Below are 20,373 nucleotides of genomic sequence, written 5' to 3' on the forward strand. Positions count from 1 at the left end.
AAAAAAAAAAAAAAAAAGCACCTTCCATGATCTGGTTCCATACCTCTCCATCATTCTTTTGTTTTTTTAATGTTTATTTATTTTTGAAGGAGAGACAGAATGTGAGAGGGGGAGGGGCAGAGAGACACACACACAGAATCCAAAGAAGGCCCCAGGCTTTGAGCTGTCAGTACAGAGCCTGATGCAAGGCTCAAACCCATGAACCATGAGATCTTGACCTGAGCGGAAGTTGGACGCTCAACTGCTCAACACTGAAGTCACCCAGGCGCCACCCCCTCATTCTCTGTCCCTTATCTGTACTCCTACAATACACATATGCTTATACTTCCAGAATACATCATGATGTATCTTACCAATGTGCTTCTGCTCCTGTTCTCCCCTAATTGGTACTCTGCTTCCATTCCCATTTCCCTCACCTCTGTTTTCTCTCTCTGTCTCTCTCTTTCTCTGATCCTTTAACATGTAGTTCAGACATGATCTCTTCCCGTAATGCTTTCTTTGATCATTCTTCCCACTTCTCTATATTACAGTGACTGTACTGTACTACAAATATGTTTTTGTGATTCCATCCATATCTGTGAGCTCTGTAAGTGCAGGACCCCAGTTTTGTCCAACACTGTACCCCTAAGCAAATATCATAGGGACTACAATACAGTAGGCCATTATTAAATGTTTGTTACATTATACTAGCTTATCGCATCCCAACAGTAAGTCATTAAGTATCAAATTATAAATTATACAAAATTAAAAATGTAAAGTTAGGTGATTTATTTATCTTTTCTGAATGTTAAGTGCTATTGTCAAAATGTTATCACTTCTGCTTGAAGATTAGCTGCTGCTCCAGCCAACAAAAACTAGACTTTTAAAGTGCTATAGTTTAAATTGCTATAGTTTCAAGTCTGTACTAAAAGCGTAAGTTAATAATTTATAAAATGTATCCCTAAGTGTTTTTGACATCAGAAAGATATCTTGTGCCCAAGGCAGGCTGTACTTGGTAGAGGAAGGGAGTAATAACGTGAAGACTTGCAGCCACAGATTAAATAATGTGAGCACAGTAGAGGACTCATTTGACCCAATTTTTCAAGGAAAAATAATTAATACAATTCCTATACTCCTTAAATTAACACACACAAATAAATAAAAAGATATAATCAAGAAATACTGTTCACTTTCTGAGAAACATTTCATGAAGGTTATTGCCCAAAATCTTGAAAGCTATTTCATGAAGGAATAGGTATAATATATTCCCTTTGCTATGTTGAGATGAATTAATATAAAATAATTTAAAATACAATATATTATATGACTTAGCCTTCCTGGCAGAGAAGTGGGCAAAACAAATACCAGACGTAGATGGGATATTGTTATAATTACTCAGAATTCTTTGTGAGCATCTCAAATTACCTAATAGAGTTATAAATTGCTGTACATTCATATGTATTCTTAAAAAAATATCTTTCTTCAATTGCAAAAGCTTTTCTTATTTAAATGTAAATAACTGCTTTAAATATACTACATATATGCTTAATCTTACAAACTAAAAACATCTCACTAAAGTAAATTAAGTAGGGAATACTGTCTCTCTGAAGAATCTCTGAAAGTGTATTTAGGCCATATACAAGGCTGCAGCTTTAAAGGAAAAAACAGTAACAGTCATGTGTTTTGACTGATAAAACCATGCATCACTGAAAGTTAGGCCATCTGAAGTAGTTGACAAAAAGCCACATACAAAAAGCTGGAATTTTTACAGACAACATAGATCATGAGCATATAGCTATGGAATGAGTTTTCTTAAGAACCTCTAAAGTAAAGGCTCCAAGCAGGAATAGGGGCTGACCTATGGAAAGACTTTCATGTCGTTACAAAACCCTTGAATTTATATAGAAATTTCTGTAAGTTAACATCACATTCTCAAAAGAGTTTGCCCTTCAATGGTAAAGAACCACTGCTCTAAAGAATTTGTCTGAGTCTTCTCTCTTTACCCCTGGTACCCCACTTTTGAATATTACTACTAGCTTCTTCATAAATCACTTACAATTGTCTAATTTTTCTCTTACTACAGTCTATTTTAATATAGGAATTTTCCAAAAGTATCATGTTAACATTCTTGAATACTACTCTCATAAATGTATACATGCTACTGTTAAACTTTCTGATTTTACTTAAAAAATTTTTAATGTTTATTTTTGAGAGAGACAGACAGAGTGCAATCAGGGGAGGGGCAGAGAGACAGAGGGGGAGACACAGAATCTGAAACAGGCTCTAGGCTCTGAGCTGTCAGCACAGAACCTGACGTGGAGCTTCAACCCATGAACCATGAGATCATGACCTGAGCCAAAGTCTGATGCTTAACTGACTCAGTCACCCAGGCTTCCCTAAACTTTCTGATTTTAAATTATGACTCCATGAACTTACCTTAAGAAGAAAGAGAGGTCACTATCACCATTTATGAATATGGTCATATCTGCAATTAGACTAATGGATCCTCTTATATACTTTTTTCATCCCATGAATATATAAACATAAATTTCATTTAAGAATAAAAATTAACAGTGTCTAAAACATATCAATTGCTGATATTATTTTTTACATTCTTGGATAAAAGAAAGGGAATTACATAATCATTTCATCATTGTATGACAATATGCTAGCAACCTTTAAAAACAGTACCCTATTTAATTAAAGAATATTTTTTTAGATGGCATCTTTTTAGACGGCATATTCCTCTTAGAGATCTACTTCATATTGTCTTTTACAGCTTAGAGGTTAAATGCACGGTATGGAGCCAGGATGCCTCCATTTGTGCCCTGAGACAACCAGGTCTCTCTGTGCCTTAGTTTCCTCACCAATACAATAAGGAAACAGTATGTTCTTCACAGAGTTTTCATGCAGATTAAATGAGTTAATATTTTTAAAATGCTTAGAATAGCGACTGACATAGAAACACTATTGTGTTTGACAAATAAAACAAAATGGTAATAATCTGAAACAAAATGTTATGCCCGCAAATGCAGTGTAAGAATAAAAGATATCATATACCTTTTAGGTTAGAAAAAATAAGGTAAGGCAATACTCTTCTCCAACTTCTTAAAATGTGGCCAACAAACAGGAAATCTATGAAGGTACAAAACCATATGCATTTAGTGCTTAGAAAAATGTAAAAGAACTAAAATTGTCTATACACCTTGAAACAAATTAATACATCTTGGAGTATCTCATAACCAGAGATAGAAATTATTATGCTCTATTAAATACAAAAATAGTATTAAGAAACTAAATATAGTAAAAAAAAATTGACTACATTTGAGAATTCACAGAGGTTGTATATAGGTCTTTAGGAAATATACAGCAAATGCCACATTCTCCCCCAAATTATTCACCTTTCATTTTCCAGTTACTATTTTCAATTATTATCAGTAAATATTCTTACCGTTACTCTTACCTCTTGTATCTACTCTGGTTCCTCCTCAAACTCATGTTGTTCACTCATCCCTAAATTTTATATTTATTATTTCCTTTATAGTTGTACTATAGTTGTACTCTTATTAAACAATATATTACTTCATTTTGCATGTTCTTGAATTTTACATTAATGGAACCATGTTGTATATTCTTCCATGATATTTTTTCTCCCTCAACATTATATTCCTGAGATGACCCAAGTTTCATTTTCAGAATTGTATAACATTCCATTGAATGAGAATATCACTGTTCATCCTACTATTGATAGATATTGGAGTTGCTTTTTGGTGTTGTTTTGCTATTACGAACAGTGCTATATTAACAACTATGTACCTCACTTGACCATCTATATAAAAGTTTATCTAAGACATATTTTAGAGATATTAGATCATAGTGTATGTGCATCTTCAACTTTAATAATCTCTTTCTTATTTTTTCTGGTGAGTATACCACCGATGTTACCACCTGAACTAAGTGTTCCAGTAGCTCCATACTCACGTGAACGGCAATACCATTTGGCCTCGAGTTTTTGAAAATCTAGGAGGCATGAAACCTTTTCACCGTGGTTTTACTTTGCATTTCTCTGATTACATATGAGGTTGAATATCTTATATTTATTGGCCAAATGGGTTTATTGTTTTAGGAAGTACACATTCAACTCCTTTACTCAGTTTTCTATTAACTTATTATCTTTATTTCATGGTGTGGCAGATCTTTCTATGTGCCAAATACTAATTCCCACTTTATGGTATCTATTGGTGAAAATAAATTACTAATTTTGATGAAGTTGTATTTGCCAGTCTTTTGTATTCTGTGTTTTATCCATTTTTTTATCTTATTCAAAGTCATGAAAACATTCTACTCTATCATCTTTAGAAAGTGTTAGCTTTACTATAACTATACATTTACCCTACCTATAAATTTATATCTATAATCCAGTCCAACTAACTTCTCTAAATAATGAGATAGTGGCCCAACTCATTTTTTTCCATTTAATTAACCAACTACTTCAATTATTTAAAGAACCATCCTGTTTCCACTGACTGGCAATACCAGTGACATTAAAGATAAAGTTTCTTATTAAAGCATTTCTCCTGGGGTGCCTGGGTGGTTCAGTCGGTTAAACATCAGACTCTTGGTTTTGGTTCAGGTCATGATCAGTCGGTTAAACATCAGACTCTTGGTTTTGGTTCAGGTCATGATCAGTCGGTTAAACATCAGACTCTTGGTTTTGGTTCAGGTCATGATCTCACAGTTCATGAGTTCGAGCCCTGCAACAGGCTCTGCGCTGGAGGTGCGGAAGCCTACTTCGGATTCTCTCTCTCTGTCCCTCCCCTACTTGCTTGTCTCTCTCTCAAAATAAATAAACTTTAAAAAATTTTTAATTAAAAAATATTTTTCAGGGTGCCTGGATGGCTCAATGGGTTGAGCGTCCGACTTCAGCTCAGGTCATGATCTTGCAGTTTGTGAGTTTGAGCCCCATGTCTGTCTCTGCTGACAGCTCAGAGCCTGGAGCCTGCTTCAGATCCTGTCTCCCTCTCTCTCTGTCCTTCCCCAACTTGCACGCGTGCCTCACTCTCGCAACCACTCTCTCTTTCAAAAATAAACATTAAAAAGTTTTTAAAAAAACATAAAAAAGTTTTCTTTGTGAGACTATTTTTTCCTTTATACGACTATTCAATTGTCTATTCCTTCTTAAGCTAATATGAGCTGTTTTTCTAGGCATTTGTCCATTTGATATAAGCTTTCAACTACACTAGCATAAAGATGACTATTCGTGAAACATCTGTAGTAATATCTCCTTTTTCATTCAAGATAGTGTTTTGTGATTTCTACTCCCTTGATTAATCTTGCCAACAGTTTTTAATTTTTTTAGTATTTTCAAATAATCTATTTTTAGCTTCATTGTTCCCTCTGATTTACCTTTAGTTTCTATTTCACTTATATTTACTTTTTGCTTCAATTAGAGGAGTATTCTTTTGGTCACCTTCTGATTTTTAAGAATTCAGTTATTGTTCTTCTGCACTTATTCCTTTAATGTAAGCATTAAAGTCTATACATCTCCATAAAGTATCTGTTTAGTTTAGCACACAAATTCTGGTATATAGTATTTTACTACTGTTAAATTACATTTTCTAATATAGTTAAAAGTTTTTCTAAACCCAAGAGTTATTTGTAAATAATACATCTCAATTTCCAAACACACAAGAAAATTATGATGTGAACTTACAGTTAATGTCATTGTAAACACAGAAAGTAGTATAATGCCAATTCACTAAAATTGTAAAAACTGGCTGTATTTGAACAGAATGTTACCAAGAGTTGTAAATATCTCTTACGTGCTTTTAAATAATTTTTTAAAAAATATTATTAGATGCAGTATTCCCTAAATGTTGACAGCAAGCTTATTAAAATTGTCCATATTTTTAACTTTTCTCTCTTTATTCCAATATTTACTAAGAAAGATTATTTTAAATAATTCACAATGCTGACTAATTTGCCTATTGCTTCTGTGGTCTTATTTTTTTGCTTAATACATTTTCCAAGTATATTATCAGGTACATACCAATTTAGAATTAGCATTCCTTTTATCATTATTTAGTGACCCTTAATCTCTAGGATAGTTTTTCCACAAAGCCAACTTTAGATGATATTAATGTAACCACATAACACAACCTTTCTTTCTTTATTGTCAAACATATCTTTTTACATCCTTTCTATTTTCAAGTTTTCTATATCCCTTTTAATGTTTTTTTGTAAGTAGTATACATACAGATTTTGTCATTTTGTCCAATCTGACAATCGGCTTCTGTTAACTGGACCATTTTGTCAGTTTACATGCACGGAAATTACCAAAATATTTGCATTTAATACTAACCTTATTTTCTGCTTTCCACTTGTTTTCCTAGGTTTATTTTCTCTTCCTTCCTTTTTTCTTTCTTCTTTATTTTTTCTCATTCTATTTCCTTCCTCTACTGGTATGAAAGATACACATACTATTTCCAGATTTTTATTTCTTATATCAGAAATTTTAGCATGAATACATAGCTAACCAAAATCTACAGCTAATCAATAATTTTACCCTCCTTCCAGGTTTTATATAGTGTTTGTCTATACCTATCCATATTTACCACTTCCTGTATTCTTTATCTTTACATCTCAGACCTTCCATCAATAACCACTTTCCTCATCTGTGAGACTATGGTGATCAGAAACTCAGGGAACATAATGGCAGAAGTATGACCACTACTGTTAAACGGACTGCTGACTCAACCAAATACACTAAGGGCAGATGGAAATCTTCAACCTCTATACAACTCAGATGAACATGAACAAGATGGATGTTAGTGTAGCCATGAAACCTTAAAATAGCTAACACCTCGCTTCCCCCACATATTAGACTCTTAATATAAGACACTTAAAATCTGACTTACTTTCCTGAACCATTTTTGAAGCTGGCACAGTAAAACTCTAAATCTATCTATAACGAATATAAAAGGATGATGCTCCCTGCCCAAAAAAATCAGCTTGATGTGGCGAAAATTAATATTACATAGCATTTTATGACCATTAAGTTTTATTATTGTTAAGCATATAAAGTACAAATGAATACTAGGATAATAAGGTTAAGTTTCAAAGTTTTGATTAAAACCATTTAGTATATAACATACAGAACACAAAAGCCCCTTAACATACAATTTAGGTCACATGTCAAATATTTAGAAAACTGGTATATAAATAAGACATCATTTTTACATAAAAATTATTAACTTAGAGGTTGAACTATGATNNNNCCTGGTCTTTTATCTCTGCATCTTGTAGCATAATGTGTAACTCCCCAGAAAGCTTGAATGCTTTCGTTCAATAAGAAAAACATGTATCAGGCCTACAGCTATTCTCAAGCAGAAATATTCACGTAACTAAAGTTTTATTTTATTTGGAATCTGAAGTTTTGTAGATGCCTAGTCGTTTCAATGCAAACAATAGCCAGGTTACTTACTGGTCTCTTTTATCATAGGCAATCAGGTACCAGAGATCATGCCAGCCAAAAGAATGGCAAGGATTTTCTAAGTGTATTTTATTAAATATCTGTAATAGAGAACTGATATCCAAGTACATACAATAGGTTCCCTAAGATGGAGCTCTACACAGAACCATTAAGTTCCAGAAATAATCCAGAAATTTATCTAGTATTAATAAACTCAAAGGATTTTACATGTTTGGAGAGCCATAATTAATGGTAGTAATACCATCTTATTCTATGGGACTGTAAGTGTACAACACATCTATCTAAGCTGTGACTTAATGATTTGGAAAAAGGGAAACAAATGAAAACACAATTTCTTAAAACAGTGCAGAGTTCAGAAATGCATAGTGAACTTGATGCAGAGATTTTTAGGAACCCACCCTAACCAAGGCCACTTGTGCTTGTAGTAAAGAAAGCTTTGTATTGATATTGATGACGATGGTAGAAGTGGTGTGGGGGCAACACCATTTCAGAGCAATTACCACGTGAATCTATTAGCATTACAGTATATATAAGCAAAAACTCAGGAAAGCAGGACAAATCAGCTTATACTTTTACAGGTTTTTCCCACTTTTAGTAAAGCATGTATATTCTTGAATTTTTAATCATTTAAAATTGAATACATGAAGAAAATAAGATGATGAATTATATAATTATAGTCAAGTCATCCTCTGCCTCAAAACTTCCAAGACAGAATCCAATGATGGCAATATAAAGGTTTGTTTTTTTTTTCCATTTGCTTCCTAACTAATTCTCTAGCTTCATGTTTAGCATTCCTCTACTCACCCTACAGAGTTCAACCAAACCTGTGATTTGCATGTGACAATATGTGTATGTGTGTCATATGATTTAGGACATACTATTTCCCTATATGAAGTATTATTTTCCACATCTTCACTAAGATAATCCACACAAATCCTTTAGATCTGGCCATCCCCTCTATGCATATGGGATACAATATCACATCACATACCTAGTTGTATTCTAAAGGTTTGTTTTCCAGTTTTCCCCCTCCTAGTATACTGTAAGCACTTTAAGGCAAGAAACTGCATTTTTCATCTTCAGAGTCTCATTGCCTAGCACACAGCAATCCATCATATTCATTCTACAGATGAACAAACTTAGGCCAAATAAATTGAATTATTTCCCCAATTTCATAGGCCAGTTAATGGCAGATTTAATATTAGACTAAGACTTCTATCTAAGACTTCTATCTCCTAGTTCAATGCTCTCCCACTAAATACACCTTTGGATACCAGATCAGAAGGAATTAGGTCATTAATATCTAGGATATTCAAGGCAGATACACAGCTAAATGGAGTATAAAAAAGTGAGTGCTTTAAAAATAAAAATAAGATACAAGTTAGCTATGATGGATTTTCAAGGAATAGGAATAGGTGATAAAAAAGAAATAGAAAAGTCAAATAGAAAAATGCTATCTTAAAAATAATAATTACATGGGAGCTATTTCAGTGACATGTACATTTTTTAGGACAAGAAAAAGATAAATATGGATAAGTAAATAAATGCATCTGCAATCAGCTCATCAAAGTTCAAAGTAACTAATTCTTTTTCCTTAGCCATAACCAAATGAGGGATAAAGTATGCAGCTAAGAAAGATCAAGCATTTAAGGCAAGGTAATTGGCATGATAAGAATTTATGCCAAGGTAAGAGGAAAGTAGCTTTACTTGGTACGTAAGTTACCTTTTATTGGGGAAAATAAAAGGTAAAGAAAGTAATATTTTAACTTAAATGAAAAATCACCAATTTAAGAAAAATGGACTGAAAGGGATCAGGGAAAGCATTTTATTTTATTATTTATTTATGATATAATTTATCATCAAATTGGCTAATATACAGTATGTAAAGCGTGCTCTTGGTTTCTGGGGTAGATTCCCATGGTTCATCGCTTACATACAACACCCAGTGCTTATCCCAACAAGTTCCCTCCTCAATGCCCATCACCCAAGGGAAAGTATTTTAAAGAAGAAATATCTGAGATGAATTCCTATCCACATTTCAGATATGCCAGAAAATACGAGGTAGTTAACAAGGAAATATATTTCAGGTAGAAGGAGCAAAAATTCAATGCATGGAGGGAAAAACAGCCTGTAGACATAGATATCTACTGATAAAAGTACAAGAAGGAAAGAAAAGGAAGAGATGGAAGGAAATGGTTGGCAGACAGATAAAACAATAAGGGCAGAATCATAAATCAGGGCCTTGTATGTCATGCAAAGAATCTTGGTTTTATCCAGTAAGTTAATAAAGATCCAGGGAAGGCATATGATTGGGAGAATGATTAAATCAGCTGGTTTTTACAAAGATAATTTTGGCAGTAGCCTGCATGGCAAAGAATAGAGACAAACAATAGGCTAGTGTAAGAGTTTGCATGAGAAATGAGGATCCTAAAGCAACAAAAATAGAAATGGAGACAAAAAGACTATATTCAAAGATATTCAGGATCAGAACCGGTAGACCTGGTGATTATCAGGTTATGAGAAGAAGGGTTAACCCTAGGCTTTAAGTTGAATGTAATAAAATGGCAGTGGCACTAACAAAATCGTGAATGCAGAAGGAAAGCAAGACGTTGTAGGAAATAAATTAAACTCTGGACTTGTGAAATTTGACAGTTGTGTGGGATATAGAGGTGGAAAAGTTACATAGACAACTGTATACATATTTGGAACTCAATCTAGTTCTTGGCAAAAGTTAAATATTTTGAAAACATCAGCATATAGGTGGCAGCTAAAACTAAAAGAATTGGGTCAGATGTTTAGGTATGGTGGGTTGAGTAGAAGAGAATCAGGCCTGGGTAATGCCAAAGAAGAAGAGGTTCTAAAAAGAAGAATGGAAAGAAATGAGAATTTAAGAAAACAGTAATAACACAGAAGCTAAGGAAGCAAAACTTTCCAGGAGATTCAACAATAACAAATACAGGGAAGTCAAATAAGATAAAGGTTGAGAAAGGTTGGCAGGACTTAGAGGTCACCGGAGACTTTCACTACTTACTGCAGCTTCAGCAGAACAGGAAGGCGGAACCCTTATACAGGAAAGTCAGAGATAGTTAAAGAAATATTCATTTCATAAGGATAAAATTATATACCTTAATGGACTCAAGATAAATGGTAGGTTTGAACAAATTTTCATGTAAAGATAAAAGGTATCGAATGTAAAAAAAAAAAAAAGAATCGGTGTAATGGTAAACTCATTAAAACTGTGTAGGAAATAAGAGACCATGAAGACAACATCCACTTTTTGCTTAACAACGGGCACGCTTTGGGCATCTTTCTCTGAAACTCTAGCCTCAATCAAGTATATCTCTTTGAATTAAATATGTGTCAAGGACATAAAAAATTCTGAAAACACTGACCAAGCATATCGCCATTGCTTTCAGTTTAAAAATATATAAAACCAGGTCAGTAGGATTTGTATTCCTCTACAGTCTTGTGTTTTGCTTCTAGCTGGGTCCTGAAAAAATTTTTTTAAATACTCAAGCAGAAATTTTCACACAAAATTTTGATTAATAAAACTACTCAGGGCTACCTAAGGCAGGTTTGTAACTAAAGATCAAAATATGGTAAAAGACAAAAATTAACCTCAAATGGATCAGAGACCTAAATATTAAAGCTATAAACTTCTATGGGCTCCTGGGTGGCTCACTGGGTAAGCAACTGACTCGATTTCGGCTCAGGTCATGACCTCATCCTTTGTAAAATTGAGCCCCATGACAGGCTAGGCACCGACAGCACGGAGCTTGCTTAGGATTCTCTCTCCCTCTCTCTCTGCCTCTGCCCTGCTTATACATGCAAGTGTGCATGCACGTGTGCACTCTTGCTCACTCAAAATAAACAAACTAGTTTAAAGAAAAGCTATAAACTTCTAAAAACACAAAGGAAAAGCATCTTGGAATGGGCAAAGAGTTCTTAAAAACCAAAAAGCACAAAGCCTAAAAGAATAAAGTTATAAATAAGACTTCATCATAATTTTAAATGTTTGCACTTCCAAGATACCATTAAGAAAATCAAAAGATAAGCCACAGAAAGGGAGAAAATATTTTAAATACCTACATCCAAAAAAGGACTTCGATCCAAAATATATAAAGAACTCTTACATCTTAATAATAAAAAGATAAACAACCCAATTAAAATTAGGCAAATGATGGAACAGACATTTCATAAAAGAAAATATGCAAATCGTCATTATACCAAAAGATACTCAACCATCATTAGATCAGTGAAGTCCAAATTAAAACTAGAAGGATACTAGGACACAACTATTAAAATAGCTAAAATTAAAAACACAGACAAACATTTGTAAGGATGGAACAACTAGAACTTTCATACACTGAAAAATGTAAAATGTTACAACAACTTTAGAAACCAGTTTGGCAGTTTCTTATCAAGTCAAACATATACTTACTATATGATCCAGCACTACCCTTGGTTATTTTCCCAAAAGAAATGTAAGCATATATCCACACAAAAATTTGTGTGTAAATGTTCACAGCAGCTTTATTCTATAGCAAAACCCCAAATACTTTGTCCATTACTGATGAATGGATAAACAAATAGTAATACATCGTGCAATGAACTACTACTTAGCAATAGACAGGGAATGAACTATATGGATGAATCTTGAAAATATCATGTGAGTAACAGAAAGCAGACAAAAAGAGTACATACTGCATGATTCCGTATATATGAAACTCTAGAAACAGTAAATTTAATCTCTATTCATCAAAAGCAGATCATTGGTTGCTTGGGCTAGACTTGGGGAAGACTAACTGAGATGAGATAGAAGAGAAATTTCTGGGATGATGGAAATGTCTATATCTTAATTGTGGTGGTGGTTACACTAGCATATAAGAATCTGAAAAAGTCATCAAAATGTACATGCATAATGATGTATGTAAATTATACTTCAATAAAGTTTATTCACACAAACACACACAAAATGGTACAATTTTTAACTTTTGTCTTAGGATTGCTCTAATGGATACGACAAGAATTTAACTGTGTTAAAAAGACATACAGCCATCTTCATAAATATATTCCTGACTAAATTAATGAAACTGTATTGAAATCTGTGGCCTCCACACTCCTTACGGGTATTCAAATACAGAATATAAAGTTTAGCTTCCTTGGGCTTGGGTTCTTCATTTTACGCAACAAAATAGTATGGGGACATTATCCCTGAAGTCCATGTCACTGTCACATATAAAAGTAATATAATAAGGGGTCCTTCAATATAATGCCCCTTAAAAAGAATCCTAGGCAGCCTTCCTCAAACGGAAAGACTTATCACAAAATAACATTAAGATACTATTCTATTACTGATTTAACAAACAGCCTTGTCCTTAAGGCCAGAACAACTAAGCAATGTTTAAGGTCAAAGCTACAGACACAATGAGTAAATTTTAACCACATCCTTTCAAACTGAAGTTATATTAGAGTTAATACTGGACAAGAGAATAAAAAGACGCCAGTTGATGGCAGATATATTTAAAACAAACTTAATAATGTAAGCAAAATTTTAAATGAACATTTACGAACATTTATAGAATGTGAAAGATATACTAAACACAGTGCTTTATACTCCTCATTTAAACTTCCCAACTCTGAGATTATTATACCCATGCATAGGGACACTAAGTAATTTGGCCAAGGTGATTCAGCTAGTAAATTACAGAATAACCCAAACTCTCAACCACTCTGCTCTTAAGAAATGTTATGTCCAAAAGGTGAACTCCAGATGCATTAAAGACTTAAATATAAAAGGTAAAATTACAGAACTATTAGAAGAAAACATAAGAAGACACCTTTGCAATTTGTGGATCAGGAAGGACTTTTCAACGCCCACAAAATAAAAACTTTTAGGTACGTTAAAATTAAGGATTCCTGTACCATGGTCAAAATCAACACAAGACTGACACACTGGGATATCTAAAACCACCAAGGGATTACTATCTCAAATAGAGGATTCTGGGAAATCAACAAAAAATGGAAAAACAACCAAAAAGAAGGCAAAGTATATGAATAAGCCAACCATGAGAAAGGAAACCTAATAACCTAACAATCAGCAAGAATAAGAAGAAATGATCAACCTCCCTGCTAAACAGAGAAACATTACAGCAACCGTAAATTTCTATTTAACAACAGTTAAGTTAGCAAAATGTAGGATGCTCTACATAACAAATGCTGGCAAAGCTAGGAAAAAGTAAAACTTTTTATACACCGTTGGGAAGGGTAAAATTTGATGTAGTTGGTTCAAAAATACAGCATAATTTAGTGGTATTAAATATGTAACTAAGCTATAGCACAACAATACCATATCTGGATATATATCCCAAGAGAAACTCTTCCACAGCCATTAGCAACATGTATGAAGATGCAGATTACAAAATTACTTGTACTCAAGAGTTGGAAACAACCTGGGAATCCATCATTAGGGGAATTGATAATCTGTACTAGATGCAAATCATGAAATACTGCACAGTTAAAAGCAATGAACTGGGTGTACAAACAGAAATATGAACAGATATCAGACAATGCTTAGGGAAAAAAGCAACATATATACCAAAATAAGTTATATAGATGTAAAACACACAAATTAGTACATAATTTTACAAGGACAGAGACATAACCAAGAACACATATAAAAGATACCAGATTTGGTGCAAGTATTGGGAAGGAATTGAGACTGGGAGTGAAGAGGAAAAGTTATAATCCAAATAATGAGCATATTCCTCTAAGCAACACTAACCTAAGTCTCTGTAGCTGAAATATTTTAAGTGATATAGTTATGTCAACTATTAAATTTGATAAATTTATGCAAATGGTTGAGAACTTTCTTTTTCTGGGATGACTGCGCATTCCATACATCTTGGTTTAACCATGAAAAATTAGAAAATTCATGGCATTTAGTTGTTGCTTGTTACCATCATAAATACACTCAAAGGGTCTAATAAAATAGTGAGCTATGAACCTGAGAAGCTATAGCCTAGTCCAACCTTACTAGTAATAGGAACTTGGCAAAGTCATTTTATCTCCCTGAAAGTTTTCTTACCTGCAAAAATAAACTTGGATGATTCTCCAAATCCCTCCAGCTTTTAAACGATTTCATTTACTTTCCTAATTAATATTTATTCATATGAAATTATTTTCTCTCTCCTCCAGCTGTTTCCCCCTCCCCAAAATAACAACAAAAACAACAAAATATTATCAAAAGATTTAGAAAAGTGATGTGGCAATAGAAGTGAATAGCAACTTAGCTTTTTTTTAGGGTGGAAAGGAGATACAACAGTGACTGTCACAGCCCTTTCAAGTATCTAAGACAGACGATTTCAGCCCAAGTTCAGACAATCTATTCCTTGAAGGGTTTTACTATATGCTATTCCACATGTTACTATTACCTCTTCTAAAACATACATTCAAGTCTCTTATGGAGTTTCCACTAGAAAGCCCTAAACTTCAGCTTATCTATATGTTTTCAGATAACAAAATGGTATGTTCTTCAAAGGTCCCCTCCATATTAAACATACAAGATTCCAAGAGAAAAATGAATTTTCAATTAATAAGCTAGTCATACTCTGAGAATTTAACAAAAAAACAAGCACTTTATTAGAACTGTGGATTAAACAGGCATAAAGACCTTAAGAATAAGGAAAATTAGACTATATTGTAGGTTGGTGACCATGAATAGTAACTGGGTTATCTAAAGTAATAGTATCACATATTACAAAAAGAGCGTTGAAATCAGAATACCAAAAATATCTGGAAACTAAAATTAAGATATTTACAATACCTAAAAATTAGAAATTATAGTATTTTAAAAGAGAAAATAGAAGACTTGCAATATTCTTAGAATATAACTAAATATGAGAAATTGAGATCATTCCCATATTTATCTCCCATTCACATTTAATTTTAAATATGGATGGGGAAGGAGGGGAGTGGGATTTAAGAGGTCACAAAACATCTGTTACTAATAATTCCAGCACAGATGTAATTGTTATTGCAAAAGAGATGATGAAGTTGTTCCCAGGCTGCCATACCGTAAGGTCTTCTACCAGCAGCCATAGTTTATACTCAAACTCCAAGTATTAAGTCTCAATAAATATATAGTTGATTGTGAGAATTGTCTATATGGAGAGATACACACAATCCCTATGAAATAGAAGGCATGTATTAAATAACAGGAAGATGTCTGAAGAAATAAATGAGACAAAAATAAATTCCTAGAGAATGAAAAATAGTCTAGTAGCATTCGTAGATATAATACAATCGTAGACCTAAACTTGGCTTCTTTTGCTCTACCTTTTGGAATCTTTCCATTTATATACACCTAAAGTGATATACTTCAAAACATGTTTTAGCAAAATTAATAAAGTGAGTTCTAAGTATTAAAAGAATTTCTCAAAATAATCTTAAGGCAGATTTTATTTCTTAGTGATCATGCTTCTATTTAAGTGTTATAGAATATTGCCATATTTCCACGCAACCCAGTTCCACAATAACAAACAGCATAACCCACCTCCCTTCAAGGTAAAAATCTAGATACGCTTCCACCATACTGAAAATTTTTATTAGTTAAAATTGATGTCCTAAGAAGGGTTCCACCAGAAAAACAATTCTCAAGATGCTATCCCATCCAAAGGAAACATTATTTTCTAAAATAATGCCTATATAATAGATTACAGTTTAACCGGGATGACTAAAAACTTGTTCTATGAGGTGTATATTAATTTTCTTTTAACTTACATCTAGTTTAAGATATTTTACTAGTAATATGTACAAAATATAGCCTTCTAAAAACTGTTTTCAAAAATATTTTATTTCCTCGCCATGGTTCTTTTCCAGTTTAAGATTTTTTAACCTTTCTTTTTAACAATGAACTTTTATTTTAGCTTATATCTTTATTAGAGAGGAACATACATTTCCCCATAAATTTGTGATCATGCTACAAAGATTAAGAAACATCTTCCAAATGTTTCATCAAATCCTCCAACCTCTCATCACTTTTACATATGAATACATATCTTCTTCCAGCGTCTACATGATTTTTCTTCTCTTCTACTACAATTCAATACAGGTAGTTGAGAGTAGTTAACAATATAATTCCACATGATGTTGCATCTGTGTTTACATATGGCTCTAATCACATGCTTAGAAGTAATTTATGAAGGGGAAAGCAAAAAAAGAGGAAAAACCAATAAAAACACAATTATAAGAAATAATTATGTTGTTATTTTAAAAATATTCCCAGTTTGGGGGTGCCTGGGTGGCTCAGTCGGTTGAGCGTCCCACTTGGGCTCAGGTCATGATCTCATGGTTCTTGGGTTAGAGCCCTGCGTAGGGCTTTGTGCTGGCAGCTCAGAGCCTGGAGCCTGCTTTGGATTCTGTGTCTCCTTCTCTCTTTGCCCCTCCCCTGCCTGTGCTCTGTCTCTCTCTCAAGAATAAACAAATTAAATTAAAAAAAAAATTATTCCCAGTTTGATAGAACTTTCTCATTTCTCACCACGTGCTTCAGAGCTACTAAAACTGCAAACAGATGGTAGAGACTTTCAAAAATACTATCAACTGGAGAAAGTAAAAAAATAACCAAATATTTCATATGCTTTTACATAAGGCTCATCTTAACAACCGATTGTTGCTTTCAATTTACAAGATACTTTAACTTTTGCTCTGTGCCACAATTATATGTCATGGCTTTGTTATAAACTTCCTCAGTTTATAAAAGAAGTGAGTGAATCACACCTATTTACTACTGAGCTCTAGGAATAAGGAAAACACCAAATTCAAGAAACATCTTTCAGGAAATGTAAAACTATATTTATATACATTTTCAATCTCTCTCTCCTAAAAAATCATGACACCCTAAAATGAGGACTGCACATAGGCTTACCTATTAAGTCAGGTAATTCCAACTTAATTCAAGATAAACAGTATTATTATTGCATTATAATACTGCTGTTGTGCATTTATAGAAACGCCATTAAAAAATAGTTAGGGAAATAAAATACTTCTAACATCTGACCTAACAAAAGGCTTCCAAAGTTTATAGTTATTTTAACATAATTATATGGACACACACCAAAAAAATGACTAAATACATTACGTCTTGTGTAATTATTTATATTTGAAAGTGTAATAGCAACTTACACAGTTATTTGAAAAGAATCCCTGAATACAGGTATACGATAATTATCGCATTATACTTTTTTGCTGCATTTAAACCATCGAAACAAACTTATGTTTCTTAATTTACAATTGGTAAATGTAAAATCTATGCTCTACTTGTGATTCTAACTAGAAGGGAAAGAAAAAGATAAAATCTAAAAATCACTAACATCTGAGTGACTGCTGGTTAACATCTTCCTTAGTAGTTGTCTGCCAACCCATGTACACTTTAAGTCTGTATCAATTATGGGAAAATAATTAGACAGTATTATCAATCAATTGCAATTTTTACCATATTTAGTGGTTTATATCTTTTAACATCTAAAATGTAGTTATTCAGGGATCTTACAACGAATAAAAAAGGAAGCTAAAAAGTATAGTAAATATGCAAAAATAAATATGGGCCAATCATTACATAATTTTCCAAACCTAACATCGTACAACAAAACCTAAAAAAAAATAGAAAGCTGTAATACAATTGGTTTAAAGCAAGACTAAGTTGATAGCATTATCAATCTCAGTATTTAAAAAGCTCAAATTTACAAAATTACTCACGTTAAAACATTCCTACTGCTTTCCATTTTAGCGACTAGAAAATGCTTATACCTAATTTACCCAGGGCTAGTTTTAAATAACACTAAGACTCAGAATTGCACCAAAGGTCCCTATTAATGCAGAGGTCCCAATCAACAGGAGATAGACTGATGGTGCTACTACACCAATAATCATTTTTGTTAGCATCCTCTACTGGCGGTTTCCAAAGACAGCAAGTGGAAATGGTGCAAATGACAGAAAAATATGTACCTGCTATTCCACCTAAAGTGAATTAATCAGCATGTGGTCATTAGTAGCTAGAGCACATTTTTCTCTTCAACNTGGAAAATTAGAAGACATATTTTTAAAATACAACAAAGCATTACATTATAAATGGTAAAAATCGACTTACGCAATTCTAAGGCCAGTCCTTTATAGATGACTGACATCATTACCATAAAGTTACTACCTAAGGATTGATGCTTTGGCCAAACCTTGCTCAACTGGTTTACCCCTGTCAAGTTACATTACTTGATTCTCCCGTTAATAACCTACTCTGCAGATATATTCCAGAAAGAAAATTAAAATGTTTTACTGGAGGCTTAGCAGTAAAATCTGCATGTCCTTTTAAATGAAAAAAAATATTTGCATATAAATAACAACGTAAAGTATGCCTATGACTATCGCCCACTGTATACATCATTTATTCCCTCATTAAAAAGATTTAAGAGTTAACATTTTTCTATGCAATTCTCTCCAATAAACAACTGCAACTCAATTATGACTGCGTTGCTAAGAAAGATCAACCAGCACCTATTCTGAGATTTCAGAACACAATGGCATATAACTTCATTTTTAATTTACAAATTATAAGGCTTAATCAAATAGCATGGCTGCAATCACTAGCAAAGGATGAAATGCATTTGAGAACAAAAAGAAATACAAGGACAGAGCCAAAAGTGATGAAAATGGAAGATACCTGTAGTAGTGCGGTGCTATCTTAAACACCTTTTGTTTTCTGAGAGTAATGCATACTGCAGACAAGACATTTTGTGCTAAACAGCCCAAATCTGTTTTTCTAATATTAAACACAAAGGAAAAACACTGACAGCAAGCGTGGTAAATAAATCCCTCCCTTGAGAACGAAAGCAGCAGACAGGAGGGGGCTGACATACATGCAGGAGAAAACTAAACACCATCTTTTTTCTACCTGCACAAGTTGCCATTTGCTGCAGCGATCGAGAACCTCTTTTTCCCGTTGATTTCAAGTACCTTTCAGGACAGCTTTTTCCCCCTTAAGTCATCTGTTGATATGCCTTAAGAGTGTAATATTCCTATCACAGGATCTTTAGGAGAAAAATCCATTCTTTCCTGTTCAGGTAAACATGTTTACAGCAGCTGCACAGACGCTGGGTGGTTCAGACTCACATGTCACACACATGTCGTCAGCAACAAGAAAAGCCCCTTTCTCTGGTGATGAACATTTTAAATAAGGTAAAAAGCGAACAGCCCTTTCCGAACCAACTTACCTTTCATAAAGCCACATCAGCGACAGTGGCAACAGCTCAATATAGCACACTATTTGACGCTAAAACAGGAAATTAAAATTGCAATCGCCTATGCTCCACTCCTTGCTGTAACAAGTCATCCTTCCACAATGACGATACCAAGTATTAGTTATCAATCAGAACTAACAGACGTCTTGAAAACGCAATTTTTTATTTAAATAACTAAAATCATTCATGAAAGCAGTGATTTTAATGTCGGCTCAGATATATTGAAAATATTTTTACGACTGGAAGAAAACATCTTGAAACAGCTTAAAATCTTCGTATCTGCTTCTAGACAGGAAATCCCACACAAAATCTAAAATTGCCAGGAAAGGTTACAAAACCTCGCGTTTCGCATCCCAGAGGGGAGGGAGAAAGGGAGCCCAGGAGCGGGGGGTGGGGCGGGGGGAGCGCGAGAGAGTTTTTACTTAAACGCATATTTCCTCATTTTCTGGAAGATACAGCGATCCCATTAGAGGCGCATTTATTTCCCTACAGTTAAAAACTCGTTTTAAAAATAACGTAGGCACCAAAGCGAGCCCCTCGGTCCGAAATGTACGTGTAATTCCTTATATAGACTCGGCTGCAGCCAGCGGCAGGGCCGTTGCCGCCCATTAT

At 33.6% G+C, this 20,373-nt stretch overlaps 1 protein-coding gene across 4 annotated transcripts in view; it reads right to left on the minus strand.

The window, feature by feature from the left end:
• The window catches only part of ZEB1 (zinc finger E-box binding homeobox 1), a 200,787-nt gene extending 181,292 nt beyond the window's left edge, over window positions 1-19,495 (minus strand). For all 4 annotated transcript variants that reach the window (XM_077771710.1, XM_077771708.1, XM_077771709.1 and 1 more), the window contains exon 1: window positions 19,416-19,495. In XM_077771710.1, coding sequence (XP_077627836.1) covers window positions 19,416-19,431 — 16 coding nt within the window. In that variant the 5' untranslated portion in view covers window positions 19,432-19,495. The remainder of the gene's footprint in view (window positions 1-19,415) is intronic.
• Window positions 19,496-20,373: the final 878 nt, after the last annotated feature.

The sequence above is a fragment of the Crocuta crocuta genome, unplaced genomic scaffold, assembly GCF_008692635.1.
Source record: "Crocuta crocuta isolate KB4526 unplaced genomic scaffold, BGI_CrCroc_1.0 scaffold457, whole genome shotgun sequence".
NCBI classification, from domain to species: Eukaryota; Metazoa; Chordata; class Mammalia; order Carnivora; family Hyaenidae; genus Crocuta; species Crocuta crocuta.